Source organism: Melanerpes formicivorus, unplaced genomic scaffold (genome assembly GCF_026170545.1).
Source record: "Melanerpes formicivorus ecotype bairdi unplaced genomic scaffold, bMelFor1.0.p_v2 SCAF_147, whole genome shotgun sequence".
Lineage (NCBI taxonomy): Eukaryota > Metazoa > Chordata > Aves > Piciformes > Picidae > Melanerpes > Melanerpes formicivorus.
The window spans coordinates 677,048-696,580 of NW_027142499.1; the positions used below are offsets into that span (position 1 = coordinate 677,048).

General features: G+C 53.6%; 1 protein-coding gene across 1 annotated transcript in view; it reads left to right on the forward strand.

The window, feature by feature from the left end:
* Positions 1-16,037, forward strand: part of COX10 (cytochrome c oxidase assembly factor heme A:farnesyltransferase COX10) — a 157,292-nt gene extending 141,255 nt beyond the window's left edge. Inside the window, exon 7 of the mRNA XM_068168654.1 lies at positions 15,510-16,037. Within this exon, the coding sequence (XP_068024755.1) occupies positions 15,510-15,949 (440 nt within the window). The 3' untranslated portion in view covers positions 15,950-16,037. The remainder of the gene's footprint in view (positions 1-15,509) is intronic.
* The last annotated feature ends 3,496 nt before the right edge of the window (positions 16,038-19,533 follow it).

Sequence of the window (19,533 nt, forward strand, 5' to 3'; positions counted from 1 at the left end):
AAGCCATGGTTTAGTCGTCAGGAGGTGTTAGGGATTAGGTAATAGGTTGGACTTGGTGATCTCTGAGGTCTTTTCAGCCTGCTTGATTCTGTGATTCTGTGATTCTATTCCATGCTGATCTCGAGGCTCTTCTCCAACCTTTATTTATTTAGAATAAACCTTTATTTAGAATAAACCAGACCAGGTTGGAAGAGACCTTCAAGATCATCGTGTCCAACCCATCAACCAATCCAACCCACCCAAACAGCTAACCCATGGCACCAAGCACCCCAGCAAGTCTCCTCCTGAACACCTCCAATGATGGTGACTCTACCACCTCCCCAGGCAGCCCATTCCAATGGGCAATCACTCTCTCTGCATAGAACTTCTTCCTAACCTCCAACCTGAACCTCCCCTGGCACAGCCTGAGACTGTGTCCTCTTGTTCTGGTGCTGGCTGCCTGGGAGAAGAGACCATCATCCGCCTGGCTACAACCTCCCTTCAGGTAGTTGTAGAGAGTGATAAGGTCACCCCTGAGTCTCCTCTTCTCCAGGCTGAGCAACCCCAGCTCCCTCAGCTCTCCTCACCAGGCTGTGTTCCAAACCCCTCACCAACTTTGTTGCTCTTCTCTGGACTCGTTCCACCAACTCAACCTCCTTCCTAAACTGAGGGGCCCAGAACTGGACACAGGACTCAAGGTGTGGCCTAACCAGTGCAGAGTACAGGGGCAGAATGACCTCCCTGCTCCTGCTGGCCACACTGTTCCTGATGCAGGCCAGGATGCCATTGGCCCTCTTGGCTGCCTGGGCACACTGCAGGCTCATGTTCAGCCTACCATCGACCAGCACCCCCAGGTCCCTCTCTGCCTGGCTGCTCTCAGCCACTCTGACCCCAGCCTGTAGCACTGCCTGGGGTTGCTGTGGCCGACGTGCAGAACCCGGCACTTGGATGTGTTCAATCTCACCTGAACGATTCCATGTGCCGAAGGCTTGACCCCAGCCGGGCAGGGGAGCCGGTGTCTGAGAGCAGAGCAATCCAGTGCCACAGGGGTCAGATAAACCACCCAGTTAGATGGAAGTGACAAGCAGGGATCCTCAGCATAATGTCCTTATCAGTTAAGGGGATTTATTCCAAGTAGGTGGCAGTGGCAGAGCAGATAAAAGCCCTGAGAGCAGAGCAGCCATTCCAGCCCCGGTGGTGGCCTGGAGCCATAGGTATTACTGCACCAAAGACTGTTTATCTCAAGAGACTATTTAGTTTATCTCTGATGCTCCACTTCTGGCCTTGCTTTCCTGAAAAGACATCTTGTGCTGATTTTCTTTCATTTTTCAGACATTTAAATAGTTCCTGGGGCTGTGGAATTTATAGAGTGAGTATCACTTGGGATCCTGTGGAGGCTGAGTCCAAAGTGGGCTTCCCTTTTTTATTTGGCCTTTTTTTCCCTCTTTTCACTTTGTAATTCAAATTGTGTTGGCTGGTGGAGATTAATTATGGCAGCCCACATCTATTTACAAATGGGGATTGAAAAGTGGGCACTTCTTATCAGCTGCTGACATTTGGCAGATGGATGGCTTCAGTAACAGCAACAACAACAAAAACCCCACCCCAACAGCATAGGGGAGAGTAGGGGGTGGTCTGCATCCAACCTCTCACTGGCTGGAGTCTCTCATACCTTCCCTGGTGCACAGTTTGTCAGCCAGGAGGAGGGAGAGCAAAGCAACAGTTTAATTGCATGCAAGGTAGCCTTAGAGGTCTTGGTGTCCCTTCCAGTTAAGCACTTTGAGCTTTTGTAGAGTCATCATAGAATGGCTCAGGTTGGAAGGGACCTTCGACATCAGCTACTTCAACCTCAGAGATCAGTTACCCCAGCCTCAGAGATCATCTAGTCCAACCTCAGAGATCATCTGCTCCAACCTCAGATACCAGCTACCCCAACCTCAGATACCAGCTACCCCAACCTCAGATACGAACTACCCCATCCTCAGCTACTTCAACCTCAGAGATCAGCTATTCCAATCTCAGAGATCATCTGTTCCAACCTCAGATATCAGCTACCCCAACCTCAGACATCATCTGTTCCAACCTCAGATATGAGCTACCCCAACCTCAGCTACCCCAATCTCAAAGATCATCTGCTCTGACCTCAGAGATCATCTATTCCAACCTCAGAGATCATCTGCTCCAGCCTCAGAGATCAGCTACCCCAACCTCAGAGATCATCTATTCCAACCTCAGAGATCATCTTCTCCCACCTCAGAGATCAGTTACTCCAACCTCAGAGATCATCTGCTCCAACCTCAGAGATGGCTACCCCAACCTCAGAGATCAGCTACCCCAACCTCAGAGATCAGCTACCCCAACCTCAGACATCATCTGTTCCAACCTTAGATATGAGCTACCCCAACCTCAGCTACCCCAATCTCAAAGATCATCTGCTCTGACCTCAGAGATCATCTGTTCCAACCTCAGAGATCATCTGCTCCCACCTCAGAGATCAGCTACCCCAACCTCAGAGATCATCTGCTCCAGCCTTAGAGATCAGCTACCCCCAACCTCAGAGATCAGCTACCCCAACCTCAGACATCATCTGTTCCAACCTCAGATATGAGCTACCCCAACCTCAGCTACTCCAGCCTCAGAGATCAGCTACCCCAGCCTGCCTGCTGTGAGCAGCAGTGCCTTGCAACCAGACCAGGCTGCTCAAGGCCTCATCCAACCAGGCCTTGAACACCTCCATGGAGGGAACATCCACAACCTCTTAGCACAGCCTATTCCAGAGTCTCACCACCCTTTCCAGGCCCCTTGCTGTGTGAGCGGGTCTGGGAGCCAGCAGGGCAGCTCTGCTGTCCTAACAGCAGCAGAGGAGGCTCCAGCTATAAATCCCTCTAGGAAACTCAGCTTTGGAGGCTTTTGCTTCTCAGATGAAAGACAGCAGAATTTGTGGTCTGTTCCAGAGGAAACAGAGATATTCATGTCACTGACATATGAGAATGTCCTGGGGGCCCCCAGGAGTGTGCTTTGTGGGGGTTAAAACTGTAAAGAGCGAGTCAGAGGGACAATGCCAGTAAGCAGCTGGTCTGAATTTAGGACAAAAGCCAGTGGGCTATTTTGTTTCCCCTTTTCCATCTTCACAGGAGACAAAAGAAATGACAGTTCCACCACTGGGGCACCTGTGGGACCCATCCCACACATTCACAGGCAAAGTGTCCTCACCTGGTCTCTACCCCACACACGGCTGGTGGGGTGCAGGAAGGAGGTGGAGGTGTGAAGCCACCATGGGTGTGTGACACAGCACCCCCAGGAGGAGCACTGATGTCCCAGGTGTGTGACACTGCACCCCCAGGGGAAGCACTGATGTCCCAGGTGTGTGACACTGCACCCCCAGGAGGAGCACTGATGTCCCAGGTGTGTGACACAGCACCCCCAGGGGAAGCACTGATGTCCCAGGTGTGTGACACAGCACCCACAGGAGAAGCACTGATGTCCCAGGTGTGTGACACAGCACCCCCAGGGGAAGCACTGATGTCCCAGGTGTGTGACACAGCACCCCCAGGAGAAGCACTGATGTCCCAGGTGTGTGACACAGTACCCCCAGGAGAAGCACTGATGTCCCAGGTGTGACACAGCACCCCCAGGAGAAGCACTGATGTCCCAGGTGTGTGACACTGCACCCACAGGAGGAGCACTGATGTCCCAGGTGTGTGACACAGCACCCCCAGGGGAAGCACTGATGTCCCAGGTGTGTGACACAGCACCCCCAGGGAAGCACTGATGTCCCAGGTGTGTGACACAGCACCCCCAGGGGAAGCACTGATGTCCCAGGTGTGTGACACAGCACCCACAGGAGAAGCACTGATGTCCCAGGTGTGTGACACAGCACCCCCAGGGGAAGCACTGATGTCCCAGGTGTGTGACACAGCACCCCCAGGAGAAGCAGGACAAGGGACTCCCATGCTTGGGCTCTGTAGGACCCTGGAGGGAGCCTGGAAGAGGCAGGTGGTGAGGAGCCCCTGCCTGGCTCTGCAGGTTTGCAGCCCTCTGCTGAGTCTGATCCTCTGGCAAGTCGTTCCTAAACCTATCAGCACATAAGCAACCTGCTGTAGTGTGAGGTGTCCCTGCCCATGGCAGGGGGGGTGGAACTGGCTGAGCCTTGAGCTCCCTTCCAGCCCCACTAAGTCTATGATTCTATGAATGGTCTGAGCAGGGGCTGCATGCTCACCTTCCCCACCAGGCTCACATCATTCATGGGGTAGCTAAGAGGAGGTGTGCACAGCGCTGCTGCTCCTCCCAGCCTTGCCTGTGCAGTGGCAGCGTCTCTCTGAGCGGCTTTGGGCTGTACCAGCCCTTCGTGTGTCCCACACAGAGCCTACCTCAGCCCATCTGCTCCCCTCCTGTTGGGGGCAGGGGCCAGGGACTGCTGCCTGGAGGTTGCAAACCCCACTGCCACCTTCACTTCCCACCAGTGCCTGTGCCTTTGTTGGGCAGAGGCGGCCTCCGGGCGGCCAGCCTCCCCTCGCCTTTATGTGTGCGGCGCAGGAGTCCGGCGCAGCCCCCCGACGCTCCTGTCCCACAGGCCTTTTGTGGCAGCCCTCAAAAGGAGCAGCTATTGAAACCCATGACCATGAAGCTTTTGAGCCTGGCAGTGTTTTCCTCCTCACCCTTCGTTTACGTGACCTTGAAGGCACACAAAGAGGGCTGTGCGTGCCCGCGCTGGCGGCCAGCACCATTGTTTGCAGCCCAGAGACCTTGTGTGGAGCTTTAGAAGCCTTCCTTCTCCTTTCTCCAACCCCCCCATTCTCAAGGCTGTGGAGCTGCTCCTGCAAGCACCCAACACTAGCAGCAGCAGTGTCTGCTTTTGTTTGCCAGTGGAAGCAGAAGTGCTGGCTGTTGTCTTGCTGTGCTGCCAGCCTAGGGAACGCTGCAGCGGGGAAACAGAGGGGAGCCGGAAGGTAGGAGACGGTGGTGAAGGAGAGGAGAGTTGGGAGGTAGGAAACAGAGGTGAGACAGAGGGGAACTGCATCAGTTTTTGAGATTCACAGAATGGGTTGGGAGACCTTAAAGGTCATCCAATTCCAACCCCCCTGCCACGTGCAGGGACTTCACACTAGCCCAGGGTGCTCCAGGCATCATCCAGCCTGCCCTTGAACACCTCCAGGGAAGGGGCATCCACGACCTCCCTGGGCACCCTCTTTGCTTAAGGTTCATGGCTGCATATCTCCCAAATGCCTTTGTGTTTGAGAAGGCTTCATAATCACAAATTAAAGAGTGCACTTTGTAAAGCTAATCCCTTTTCTACTCCCAAAGACAAGAGGAAGAATTAACTCCTAGGCAGTGATTGTGCCAGGGCAGCACCTCCAGCACAGGTCAGTTGTAAGACTCAGCTTGAGAGGGCTCTGGGTCATCTCATTTCAACTCCACTATCACCTGGACCACATGATCCTTGGGGTCCCTTCTGACCTGGCCTTCTGTGACTCTATGATTGAACACTTGTGATAGAGGCCAGCTGATTAATAATCCTTTTCCAACCCCCAAACAAGCTCAAGGCACAGCAGTGATCACTGCACCTTCTTCACAAAGATGGGCCAAGGGCTGGAGCACCTCTACCACGAGAGTGGGCTGAGGGAGCTGGGGGTGTTCAGCCTGGAGAAGAGAAGACTCCAGGGGGGACCTTAGAGCTGCCTTCTAATACCTGAAGGGACCCTACAAGAAGGCTGCAGAGGGACTTCTCATGAGGGTGTCTAGAGATAGGACAAGGGGGAGTGGTTTGAAGCTGAGGGAGAGTAGGGTTGGACTGGAACTTAGGAAGGTGTACAAGGGTGGTGAGGCTGTGGAACAGGTTGCCCAGGGAGGCTGTGGATGCCTCCTTTCTGGAGGTGTTCAAGGCCAGGTCAGCTGAGGCTTTGAGCAGCTGAATCCAGTGGAGAGGTGTCCCTCCCCAACAGGGAGGTTGGAGTAGATGATCTCTGAGGTCCCTTCCAACCAGGGCCATTCTGTGGTTCTGTGATTTACAAACACAGTGCCACCACCAGCTTTATAAACCAACCTTTAGGCCACTGTGCTGTGGAGGTGACTCTCCAAACCACTCTGACTGCCTGTATCTACTTCCCCAGATAACCCTTTAGGTGTTTAATATTGCACTGAATCTGCACAGGGCAGCAAGGCTTTGATGAGGCTTCCAAACACCTTGTTTGGCCCCCAGAGCTGCTGCAGAGTTAGACTCTCCAGGTTAAAGTGGTTGTGAGCAAGCACAAGAAGGAAGAGAGAGACAATCAAAGCTTTGGGGAGGTATCCAGTATGTGAAATGCCCTCTTAAAACCCCAGTGGAGAGTTTGGGGGCAGCTTATGTTACATTTCTTGTAGCAAAGGTGAAAAATGAGGTCTGAGACAGCGTGGTTACCTCCCAAGCAGGTGGATACAGCTGGACCAAGTCAAGCCTCCGAGCTCTAATCTACCTTGTCTGGATTAAAGAGGAGTAATTTGTTCAACATCTTTTCAGGGAGGAGAGCCAGTTGTGTGCTATCAAGTAAAACAGTGTGGGGCTGTTTCCTGACTAGGAGCCATTAAGAGGCTGAGCTTAGGCTCCCAAAGCCTTTCCCTCCTGCCAGCAGCCAAACTCATACCAGTTTCCAGCAGACAAAAGGGCCGGTGCTCTCCCCTCCCAAGTCCAGGAGCTACCGAGGTCTGGAAATCATTTCAGGATTCCTTCACATTATTCAGGGCAGAGGAATTACTAAAATTGTGCTTTAAGCAAAACAGCATTCTTAGGTTGCCAAGGCAGTAAACACCAGCTTTGAGAAATGCAGGCAGATTTCAACATCTGGTTTGGAGCTGATACTTTAACCATTCCATGTTTATTTTTAATGCCTGGCTGGCCGCTTCCCAGTCAGACATGTGCAGCGCCGCAGCAAAGAGAGAAGGAGCGAGGGAGGCTGTCCTTGCACTGATCACAGTATCACAGTGTCACAGTGTCACCAAGGCTGGAAGAGACCTCAAAGATCATCGAGTCCAACCTGGCACCACAGACCTCATGACTAGACCATGGCACCAAGTGCCACATCCAATCCCCTCTTGAACACCTCCAGGGATGGGGACTCCACCACCTCCCTGGGCAGCACATCCCAATGACAAATGACTCTCTCTGGGAAGAACTTTCTCCTCACCTCCAGCCTAAACCTCCCCTGGCACAGCTTGAGACTGTGTCCTCTTGTTCTGGTGCTGGTTGCCTGGAAGAAGAGACCAACCCCCTCCTGGCTACAACCTCCCTTCAGGTAGTTGTAGACAGCAATGAGGTCTCCCCTGAGCCTCCTCTTCTCCAGGCTGAGCAACCCCAGCTCCCTCAGCCTCTCCTCACAGGGCTGTGCTCCAGACCCCTCCCCAGCCTTGTTGCCCTTCTCTGGACACCTTCAAGTGTCTTGATGTCCTTCCTAAGCTGAGGAGCCCAGAACTGGACACAGGACTCAAGGTGTGGCCTAACCAGTGCTGAGCACAGGGCACAATGACCTCCCTGCTCCTGCTGGCCACACTGTTCCTGATGCAGGCCAGGATGCCATTGGCCTTCTTGGCCACCTGGGCACACTGCAGGCTCATGTTCAGGCAGATGTCACTCAGCACCCCCAGGTCCCTTTCTGTTTGGCAGCTCTCAGCCACTCTGACCCCAGCCTGTAGCTCTGCCTGGGGTTGTTGTGGCCAAAGTGCAGCCCCTGGCACTTGGACTTGTTGAATGCCATCCTGTTGGCCTCTGCCCATCTATCCAGTCGGTCAAGGTCCCTCTGCAGAGCCCTTCTGCCCTCTGACTGACCAACATCTGCTCCCAACTTGGTGTCATCTGCAGATTTGCTGATGACTGACTCAATCCCCTCATCCAGATCATCAATGAAGATGTTAAAGAGCACAGGGCCCAGCACTGATCCCTGGGGCACACCACTGGTGCCTGGCTGCCAGCTGGCTGTGGCTCCATTCACCACCACTCTCTGGGCTCAGCCTCCAGCCAGTTCCTAGCCCAGCTCAGAGTGCTGCTGTCCAAGCCAGGGGCTGACAGCTTGGCCAGGAGTTTGCTGTGGGGGACGGTGTCAAAGGCCTTGCTGCAGTCCAGGCAGACCACATCCACAGCCTGCCCCACATCCACCAGGCAGTCACCTGGGCATAGAAGGAGGTCAGGTTGGAGAGGCAGGACCTGCCCTTCCTAAATCCATGTTGGCTGGGCAGATGATGGCTGGACAGATGTTGATGCTGCAGATCAGCTTCCCCTTCCTTCTTTTTTTGCTGTTTCATTGATGAAGTAAACAAGAGTTTGCCCTACCTGGAGCTGGAATGTGATGCAAGAGGTTTGCAGGACACTGGGTGTTGTCTAGAGAACGATGGGAAGGGTAAGAAGGAATAATGAAAGGATAAGAAGGAGTAATAAAAGGATAAGGAGGAATAACAAGCTGGTAGTCTCTGGTGTGTTTTCAGGAACACAGTGTCATAATCATGGAATGTTTGGGGTTGGAAAGGGCCTTTAAAGGTCATCTGGTTCACCAGCCCTGTTGTGAGCAGGGACATCTTCAACTAGAGCAGGTTGCTCAGGGCCCTGCCCAATGTCAGTACACCGCTCTGGAGATAACCCCAGGACATGTTTGCCTCGACTTGTGCAGACAGGCTTCTGCTCATCTGCTTGCCCAGGCTGGTTAGGCTCCAGCTGGCCCTGCTCCAGAGGCTGGTGCTCCACTCAAACATGCAGCTCTTCAGCCTGTGGCCTCTTGAAGCTCAAGTCCTTTTCTGCCCTGCAAGAATTTGCCTTCAGAAAAAAAATGTTTTTGAGATTTTCAGTTGGATCATCCCAGGTTTTGTGCCATGTTTAAGGCAGAAAGCTGGAATAATTCAGCTGTGAGTGAAATCTGTGTTCCTGCTCCATGCCCAGTGTCCAGAGCTCTTTGATGCTGGCAATAGCTTTCATCATCATCAAAGGGGCATATTTCAAATCACTGCTCAAGAGAGTGGCATCCTCAGCACGAGGCATTCAGGCAGGATCCAAGCATTCCCTCTGCCCTTCAGTGGGTGAGAAAATAGGTTGGAGGCCACCAGGTTGCTTTATGGGAATGAAGCAACCTGGGCTTTGCTCAGAATGCTGCTACTGGCACCAACAGCTTGGCAGCTGGGTGTGCTCACTCTGTCTTCAGCAGGTGATGTGGAGGCTTGTCAGAGTTTGTATCCTTTAGAGGACATGAGAAGCTTGGAGGACTTGCACTTGGGGGTCAGTGACTGTGGTGCAAGCCCAGGATGGATAGGACATGATGCTGTTGCTACCTCATTGCCCTGCTCTCCTCTCCATGTGTTAACCACTGGGCAGAGTTCACACCCTGCAAGGGCTTATACCCAAACCCCATCTTCCAGCCTCATGTTCTTAGGTGCTCCTCTCAGTGGAGAAGCCAAGGGCTCAGTAGGCTCTAGTGCTGACATTGCTCCTTCACCTGAGGTTTGGACCATCCAGCAGATTTTAATCAAAGCTTAGAGGTGCCCCATTCTTGACACCATGAAGAGCATCACAGAATCACAGAACTGTTAGGGTTGGAAGGGACCTCAAGGCTCAGCCAGCTCCAACCCCCCTGCCATGCCCAGGGACACCTCACACTGCAGCAGGTTGCTCACAGCCACATCCAGCCTGGCTGCAAACACCTCCAGGCAGGAGGCTTCCACCACCTCCCTGGGCAACCTGTGCCAGGCTCTCACCACCCTCATGGGGAACAACTTCTTCCTCACATCCAATCTGGATCTTCCCACTTCTATTCTTATTCCATCCTCCCCAGTCCTATCACTCCCTGACACCCTCAGAAGTCCCTCCCCAGCTTTCCTGTGGGCCCAAGGGAGTTGCTTCTTGCTCTTGTCACGCTGCAAATGAGCCTGTCAGGCTACTGTGCTTTGCAAGCTGCACGTGGAAGTCTCACCTCACAATGATTTCCTACTCCTCCCCAGTTCTATTGACCCTCCCAGCATCCTGCCAAGCAGTTTGTGAACGTCTGTGGAGCTGAGTGCCTTGTTTGGGTTAGGAGAAGTGCAGTTTATAAAGCTTCAATATTTCACTGGAGCAAAATGTATTTGCAGAAAGAGAGGAACCACTGTCTGCCTCCTCCAAGTGCCAGCTGACATTTTGGCTTTACCTGAGATATTAAAGCAAAACAAAACTGCTCAGCCTGCTCTTGTTTGTTAACTGGAAGTTCCCTTGCTATTTAAATACCTATAAAAGAATGAAAGAAAACAGTTTAACCTCAACATTTCCTCAGGAAGGGTAAAACCTCCTACTGAACCCTGTGGATGCCTTCAGACCTACCTGGTTCTCTGCAGCCTTGGTGCTTTGGAGGTGATTTCAGCTGGTACAAAGTGATTGAACAGCAGGAAAGCAGCAAGAAAACACTTTATAGCCACTTTGCAGAGGAGAGGGGAAGGATACTGGAGACCTGGGTCCTGTGTGCCTAAACTCTGCCAAGTGATCAGGATTTACAAGTGCCTGCTCACAGCTGCCCCAGGCTCTCACAGGTGGAGAAGTGAAGAGCTTGGAAGTGGTCACAAGTGGGCTAAACATGCAGCTACTAAGAATTTGGCCACAAGACAGCTTGGGATATCCATGAGCCAGGTACTTGTGGTCTTGCAATTCATAAACACTTGTGGAGGAGCTGAGAGATCTAATAGGAAATCCCCTCACAGTCCAGAGCAAGCCATGGCCTGGGCTGAGCCCCAGCAGTGTGGGCAGTAGGGGCAGGGAGGGGATTCTGACCCTCTGCAGTGCTCTGCTGGAGCCCGCAGCACAGCACAGCCAGGGACCTGTTGGAGCAAGGCCAGAGGAGGCCACAGCAATGCTGGCAGGGCTGGAAGCCCTCTGCTGTGAGGCCAGGCTGAGAGAGTTGGCCTTGGGCAGCCTGGAGAAGAGAAGGCTCCAGGGAGACCTCCTGGTGGCCTTGCAGTGCTTCAAGGGCTGAGCAGAAAGCTGGTGACAGACTTCTGAGCAGGGCCTGTGGTGACAGGACAAGGGGGGATGGTTTGAAACACCAAGAGGGAGATTCAGAGTGGGGAGAAGGGAGAAGTGTTTGACCCTGAGGGCGGTGAGAGCCTGTCCCAGGTTGCCCAGAGAGCTGGGAGCTGCCCCCTGGCTGGAAGCATTGCAGGCCAGGTTGATTGGGGCTGTGAGCAACCTGCTCTAGCTGCAGATGTCCCTGCTGGCTGCAGGGGGGTTGCACTATATGGACTTTAAAGGTCTCATCCAACACAAAGCCTCTGTGATTCTATGGTATTTGTGTTGATTACCTGTGCTCAGCTTTTTCCTGTGCTGTGGAGGAGCTCTGAGGGCTGTGGTGGCCCTGAGTGCTGGCTGTCCCCTGTGAGGACGATGGCTGTGCCCTGACAGGCAGCACTGCTTGGCAAACTCTCTGCCAGCTCCACCTGCTGCACTTGGGAGCAGCCTCATCTGATTTGCAGTTAATTACAAACTCTGCAGAGGAAAAGGAGGTTTGCTGCTGTCAAAACGAGTTCCCAGACTGCTGGGAGCTGCAGAGGAGCAGCAGAGCAGCCTCTGCAGGGTTCTGAGCCAGGTTAGTCTCCAGAGGTAGTCTGGCTGTAATACTGCTTGCAAACACTGCTGGCCTAATGATGACATAGTTAACATTTATCTAGTAATTAAAGAGTATTGCAGTGTCTGCTCTGGGCCTGTCAGGAATCATTAAGGCTGGAAAAGACCCTTTAAGATCATCGAGTCCAACCATAACCAGCTGCCATGGCCACTGTATTCTGAAGTGCCTTGAACACCTCCAGGGCTGGGGACTCCACCACCTCCCTGGGCAGCCTCTTCCAATCCTTGACCACCCTTGCAGCAAAGAAACTGTTCCTCCTCTCCAACCTAACCCTCCCCTGGCACAAGTTCAGGCCATTGCATCTTGTTCTGTCACCTGACACTAGGGAGATGAGACCAGCCCCCACCTCCTTTCAGGGAGTTACAGAGAGCAAGGAGGTCTCCCCTCAGCCTCCCTTGCTTCAGCCTAAAGGTAGTTGCTGACCTGCCTTGCACCATGTGCTGTGCTCTGCAAGGCACCAGTCCTGTGTGACACTCCCAAACCTCTGCCAGCCTGTGCCTGGGCAGAGGAAGTTGCAGGATGTCCAAGGCTCAGGGGAACCAGAGACAAAGCTGGGGTCACTTAAAACCCTCATAATGGGCTATGAAGATTTTTATGCTGTGCAGCTTCTCTGTGAAATATCAATGATCTCAATGGTTGTAATGTAATCAAAGCAATGAAATTCCAGAGGCTTGCATGTTGAGAAAAAAAAAAACCCAAACCCACCCAGAGCTTTGAAAAGGGGAACCCAGCCTCAAGTCTTTTACTTGGCCTCTTTGTGTTTGAAAGCTCCTCCAGATGACTCTTTTCTGTCGCTGTTATGATGGTGTTAGAGAGCTGTTTAAGGGCTGGTGTGGCTGAGCTTCAGGGGGTGTTGAGCCTGGCTGCACACAGCTTTGGGACAAGTGATTAAGCAGAGCCTGTGCTGCACCCAGGCAGAGGACACAGCACATGGCAGAGGAGAGGCTGCCTGGTGCATAGCTGTGGGAACAGGGCCAAGCTCTGAGTCATGGAACCAAGGAATGCTTTGGCTTGCAAGGGACTTTAAAGACCATCCAGTTCCAACCCTCCCTGCCATGGGCAGGGACACCTCCCACCAGCCCGGGTTGCTCAAAGCCTCATCCAGCCTGGTCTTGAGCCCCTCCAGGGAGAGGACACCCACAGCCTCCCTGGGCAACCTGTGCCAGTGTCTCCCCACCCTCACTGTCAAGAATTTCTTCCTGATCTCCAGTCTCAATCTGCCCTCATCTGCTGAACTTTCCTCAGTTACCACAAAGGTAGTGGAACACTGGTACAGGCTGCCCAGGTGAGGCTCTGGGCAACCTGATCTAGTGGAGGATGTCCCTGCTTACTGCAGAGGGCATTGGACTAGGTGACCTTTGGAGGTCCCTTCCAACCCAGAGCATTCCATGATTGTGATAGAGAATTGTAGCTTACCTTCCCCTAACTTCTGAGAGATGCTGAGCTAATGGCTCCAAAGCACTTCAGATGGGAAACTTGAAGCATGTTCCCTAGGGTTATCCCATTCAGGATCTTCACAGAATCACAGGTTGGAAGGGACCCCAAGCATCATCTGCTCCAATCTTTCTGGTGCAACTTGACACTCTTTCCTCTCATCCTATCACTGGTTACTAGGGAGAAGAAACTGACCCCCACCTGGCTCCAACCTCCTTTCAGGGAGTTGTAGAGAGGCAGAAGGTCTCCTCCCAGCCTCTTCTCCAGGCTGAACATCCCCAACTCCCTCAGCCACAATCAGCTTTCAGAGTAATACCTTCATGTAACCAACTTTGAGGTTACAGAGTGTCTGTTCCTCAGTTTAGAGAGCGCTGAGGCAAGTCTTTGGTAGCCCACCCTGTGGGATCTTAAAAGCAGCTGGAGCCCCCACCCCCGGAGTGCAGTGGGTTGTCCCTTCCTCACTGGTGGATAACACAGGGTAAAACCACGGGGGTAAGGTGTGTTGTTTAGGACAAGAACTAGACAGGCACAGCCCCAAGGAACAGCCAGAACAGGTGCAGAGAAGACAGGAACCACAAAGAGTTCAAAGGAGACTGTGACTTGGTCTTCGTTAGAGCCCAAGCAGTTGCTGGGAGAGAAGTGAGCATCCAGGGAAAGGATCTACTGGAGAGAGTCCAACAGAGGCTACAATGATGACTGGGGGACTTGGACATCTCTACAGTGAAGAAAGACTTGGGGCTGTTTGTTCTGGAGAAGAGAAGGCTCAGAGGGGATCTGATCAATGCCTATCAATATCTGAGGGGTGGGTGTCAGGATGAAGGTGCCAGGCTCTTTGTGGTGGTGCCCAATGACAGGACAAGGAGCAGTGGGTACAAGCTGGAACACAGAAGGTTCCACCTTAGCATGAGGGAAAAACTTCCTTACTGTGAAGGTGCCAGAGCCCTGGAGCAGGCTGCCCAGAGAGGTTGTGGAGTCTCCTCCTCTGGAGACTTTGAAGAGCCCTCTGGATGTGTTCCTGTGTGACCTGCCCTAGGTGATCCTGCTTTGGCGGGGGGGTTGGACTCCCTGGTCTCCGGAGATCCCTTCCAACCCCTACCAGCCCGTGATTAAAGCACATTAATGTGTGTGCAGATAAGTGTGGCTCTTTTCTCCCAAGTCATTAAGAGCACACCAGACTCCTGGCTGCAGCTGAGAAGTAGTCTCCATAGAGAATGAGCTCAGGGAGGCAGGAGATGCAAAGAAAGTGTTAATGCCAGAGCAGAGCGTTTGGGAGCTGGGAAACAAAAGGAAAATCCAGGAATGCTCATAATGTGCAACAGCCTTGGGCGAGTTTTTGTGTCTTCAGACGAAATTAGTGAAGGGAGTTTAGTCTGAGGGCCTCCTTGAAGCTCGCTGGAACCAGCCTCTGAGCTGCTGCTGCCTCGGGAAGCCCTGTCCTGAGGAGAGCTGTGGGAGGTGTGGTGCTTCCAGAGCTGCTTTTTGCATGTGAAAGCAGCTAATTGGTGTGAATAGAGCCACTCCAGCAAGCTACTTAGAAGTTCCCACAGTTGATTTAAAGGAGGGAAAAGTTCTCCCATCTTCTGCCACCTCATTAGCAGCTGCTGCTGATTGTGCTGCCTGCAGGAGAGCTGATCCAGGTGCCCCCTGTGCCCTTCAGACAGTAGCCAAAGAGAGTTCAGCTGTGCTTCAGGCTGCCAGGGTGCTGGTATCTTCCTGGGGTATCTTCTTTTCCTGCTGTCATTGAGCAGAGCTCCTTGTTTCTGGTCGATGTGAGACTCTGCTTTGCCCACCAGCTTTTGCTCTTCTCAACTCAGGAATCCAGGAGTGGAAGCTCAAGGCTGCCAGGGAAACAGTCTCTTGCCCAAATTTGCTTCATTTTCATCAGTCTTCCCTCAGGTAGAGACTGAATGGACTGAAAGGAGGTTGCAGTGAGGCGAGGGTTGGTCTTTTCTCCCTAGTGTCAGGTGATAGGAAGAGAGGAAATGGCCTGAAATAGTGCCAGGGCAGGTTGGACATTAGGAACAATTTGTTTGCTGCAAGAGTGGTCAGGGATTGGCAGAGGCCACCCAGGGAAGTGGTGGAGTCCCCAGCCCTGGAGGTGTTCCAGAAATGCGTGGCCATGGCACTTGGGGACATGGTTTAGCGGCCATGGTGGTGCTGGGTTGCTGGTTGCACTCGATGGCTTTTCCAGCCAAAGCAATCCCGTGGGGCTGTGACTAGCTGCAGAAACCAGTTAGTGATGGGTGGCTAGGAGGAGGGGACTCCTTCAAACCCTTTCCAAATTCAGTGCTCCAAACCCAGGAGCAGCACCACCTGCAGCCCTGTGTAAGTGCCACCAAAGCCAGGGTATGCCTCCCCTTGGGGGCTTCTGCTCCTCTCAGAGCTCTGCTCCTCTGCACACACAGCCCAGACCTGGGGAGGTCTCTCTGCAGCACCTCTCCCGGCGGCCCTCTAACGCCTGTCCCTTTGTCTGTTCCTTTGTCTGTCCCGCTGCAGGCGCGCTGCTGTTGGGAGGGATCCTCTACTCCTGGCAGTTCCCTCACTTCAACGCCCTGAGCTGGGGGCTGCGGGAGGACTACTCGCGGGGAGGATACTGCATGATGTCTGTCACCCACCCAGGCCTCTGCAGGAGGGTGGCCCTGCGCCACTGCCTGGCCTTAATTGGACTCTCAACAGCAGCTCCTCTGCTCGACATCACCACCTGGACTTTCCCACTCATTTCCCTCCCTCTCAACCTCTACATCTCCTACCTCGGCTTCCGCTTCTACCGGGACGCAGACCGCAGCAGCTCCAGGAAGCTCTTCTTCTGCAGCCTCTGGCACCTGCCGCTGCTGCTGCTCGTCATGTTCACCTGCAAGAAGTCCTTCCTGGAGAAGGAGGACAAGGATCTGCTGCCCGAAGGTCACGGGAGGGCCACGGAAATGAGATTGCCTTAAATGTCCCTTGCTTGTTTGTGCTCCCGGCTCCCCAGGTAGTTGATTGTAGTCCGGAGGAGGGGAAGCCCGCGGGGCTCTGTCTGCAGAGGAATCCTTTGTGCCTAGCGACCACTTCATGAGATCCTTCTCTCTCTTTTCTTCTCCAAGGGAACAGAGACCCCAGGGCTTTGCGGCACCGGTGGGCTCGCTCACTCACTCACTCATCACAGATCTAAAGGTAGCCTGTGTCAGAAGCACACCACTTGGAGGTGACCTTCCAAAGCCTCCCTGAGCCGTGGTCCCTGCTCTCCCGGGCAGGTTTCCCCTGGCCAGTCTCACGCACACTCGCTGGCCGCCGGCCTTCGCAGAGCCGGCAGGCAGCGACCCATGAAGGAATGAATGATTTGCCCCCCGAGCACCCCTTTCCACATCCAGCTTTGAGGCACATGGTGGCTTGGGTGAACTCCACTTGTCTCCATCTGTGCCACCCCTGCTCTGATGCTACTCAGAAGCCTGCAGGTTTGGAGGCTTTAGCCAGCAGCTGCTTCTCCCAAGGTTCCCACTCACCCCAGGAGATTTTTCGTTGTCATACAGCAGTGAGGGAGGAGTAAAAACCTCTCAGCACACCACACATCAGCATTCAAACAGCCTCTCTAGGTGAACAGCTGTTCTGTAGCATCCACCTTGAGCACTGAGCCATTCTGCTCTGCATCCAGCACAGGGAATTCGTGATGTCTCTGGAGTGTGAGCCCTGTGTGTCACATCTGCAGCTGGCACCGGCTGTCATGGCTGGCTGTGTCTGTGAAGCTTTCAGAAGGTGAAGGAGGAGATCCCAAAGTCAGGCAGTTTTGAAGCTTTTCTGGGCTAATGTGTCTTGTGCCAGCCCATTTAGTGTCCCCAGGTGAGCTCTGGACCTGCATCAGGAAGTTTGAAGTGTATTTACACTGGATTTGCACACTATGTACACTGTATTTACGCTGTATGGCACACCGTGGTGGCTCAGAGGGAAGGCTTCACTGTGGAGTATAGGGTTGGTAAGAAAACACATGTTACAGACAGAGAGCTGGGGGAGGGTTCATCTAGTATCATCACCTTCAAATTGCTGATGCATCCAGCGTGTCCCCAAAGCCCTTCTTGAGGATGGTCTCACCAGAACACAATGTCTTTGTTAGCTGATAACACTGAAGAACGGTTCCTAGCCACACTCTGACCTTCTTGTGATCCCCCTGGGGGGCTGTGGCTCACCCTCAGCCTTACCTGGGGCCAGCTGTGACCTGCTGGGCTGCTGGCAGGCAGAGCAGCAGGCAGGGCAGAGAGGGGCTGTGCTGTAGTTTATTGTGGTAGTTAGTGCCTGTTCCGACTCGACGTGTTTCCAGGCCAAGGCTTCGTTCCCACGTGGAGAGGGAGCAGGCAGCAGGGTTGTGCATCGACCCGAAGACACAGCAGCACCTGGAATGGGAGGCACTGTCTTCAATCTGATCCCAAAGGCAGCCCTTTGGGAAGCATCACAAATCTGCCACCACGTGTGTATCACCCTGACATCAAACCTTCCCTGGCTGCTTCCGTGACACAAGGCCTGCTTCTGGGCTGGTGACAGCGGTGTAAATCAGGGGTGACCACGGCTCACCTCTGCCCTGCTGGAGGAGGTGCTGGCAGGAGCAGAGCCACCTGGTTTACAGGGCTCTGAAACACTCAGCTGCAAGATTTTTCAGACTCTCTCAAGGGCTTGCAGATGAGAGGGGGTGAGTGCCCTCTCCCTGTTTGCCTGACAGTCTCCACTGGACTCGACTTTACCGTGGCAGTGTCTGGAAACTGTGTAGCTCCTGAGTTTGGGTCGAGGGTGGGTTCGGTCTGCTCTGCAATAAAAGGTGTATGGAATGAAAAAGGAGGTGGCTGCCCTGAGTCTCCTTGAAACAATTCACTTCTGGCTGAGGCTCTGCCATGGGCCAGCTCATTCCAGAGGGACTGGAGAGGTTTGGGATGTTTCTTGCAGCAGCAATATTCAAGGAGACCTTATTGTGGCCTTCCAGGATCTGCAGGGGGCTCCAAGAAAGCTGGGGAGGGACTTTTAAGGGTGTCAGGGAGTGATAGGACTGGGGGGGGGGGAACAGATCCAAGCTAGAAATGGGTAGATTGAGATTGGATGTGAGGAAGAAGTTGTTCCCCAGGAGGGTGGTGAGAGTCTGGCACAGGTTGCCCAGGGAGGTGGTGGAAGCCTCCTGCCTGGAGGTGTTTGCAGCCAGGCTGGATGTGGTTGTGAGCAACCTGCTGCAGTGTGAGGTGTCCCTGGGCATGGCAGGGGGCTTGGAACTGGCTGAGCCTTGAGGTCCCTTCCAGCCCTGACAGTTCTATGGTGCTGATGGCCACAAGAGTGAGGACAGAGTGTGAAGCACTGACAGTGCAGAACACACTGCAGTGAGGTGGTGTGGGAGTGGGGAGGGTTTGTGCAAAACCAAAGAATCTGGGCCACTCTTAGGAGAAGGGGCAGTGGGCACAAACTAAAACCCAGGAGGTTCCACCTGAACAGGAGGAGAAACTTCTGTGGTGGGAGGGTGCTGGAAGCCTGGGGCAAGCTGCCCAGAGAGGTTGTGGAGTCTCCTTGTCTGGAGAGATTCCACAGCCACCTGGCCATTGTGCTCCTGGGCACACTGCTGTGGGTGCCCTGCTTTAGCAAGGGGGTTGGACTGGATGGTCTCCAGAGGTCCCTTCCAATCCCCACCATGCTGGGACTCTGTGAACCTTTAGCTAGCAGAAGGACCTGACCAAAGCAGATGCCTCACCAACCCCACGTCTTGCTCCCAGAGGCTGAAAGTGGTGGTGAACAGGAGGGCTGTGGCTTTCTCCTAGGCCATTCCAGAGCTTCAGGCTGACCTGCAAGTGCTGGGTGCTGTCCTGACAAACTCAATTTTGATTCAGAGTCCCAAGGACATGCCTGTGGTTGTGTTTTGAAGAGCAGCCATCTCCATTTCCTGGGCCAAACTGTGTGACACTCAGGGGGTTGAGGGCCAGACAGGAGCTGTGGAATCATCACCAAGTGTCTGCAAAGTGCAGGTCACCAAGTTGCAGCAGCATCTCCACACCCAGCTGGCCTGGCCTGGAGAGGAAACATGGTTTCAGAGTGAGAGGATGTGGGATTTAAAGGTAAGAGATACCTTAATTGTTAAATAAAAACAAAAAAAAAAGGCTTTTTTTCCCAGCCAGAAGCTGTGCTGTGCTTTGCCACCAAGTGACTGGGTATGGATGAAGCCATCTACTGCCATGGCACTGCCTTGAGGAGCTGCTGCTGGTTCTTGTGCTTTGAAAACAAAACCCTTGCCAGACTCAGCTCTTGGTTGCAGATGGGTGGTGCAGGAGGTGCTCTCAGGTGGCCCTTTCCACTGCACCAATGAAACAAACCCCACTCAGCTGTGTGCCCTCATCCAGGAGTGCCTGTGGTCCCTGGGACCCTAGCTGGAGGATCGAGGTCTGCCTCCAGCACTGCTCACCCTGCTGCCCAAACTCTGCAGGGAAGGAGGTAGGTGAGGAGCAGGGGAATCTTGCTGTGATCACCCTGCACACCCAGGGCAGTGCTGGGGGTTAAGCTTGGGCTTCCTGCATCTCAGTGC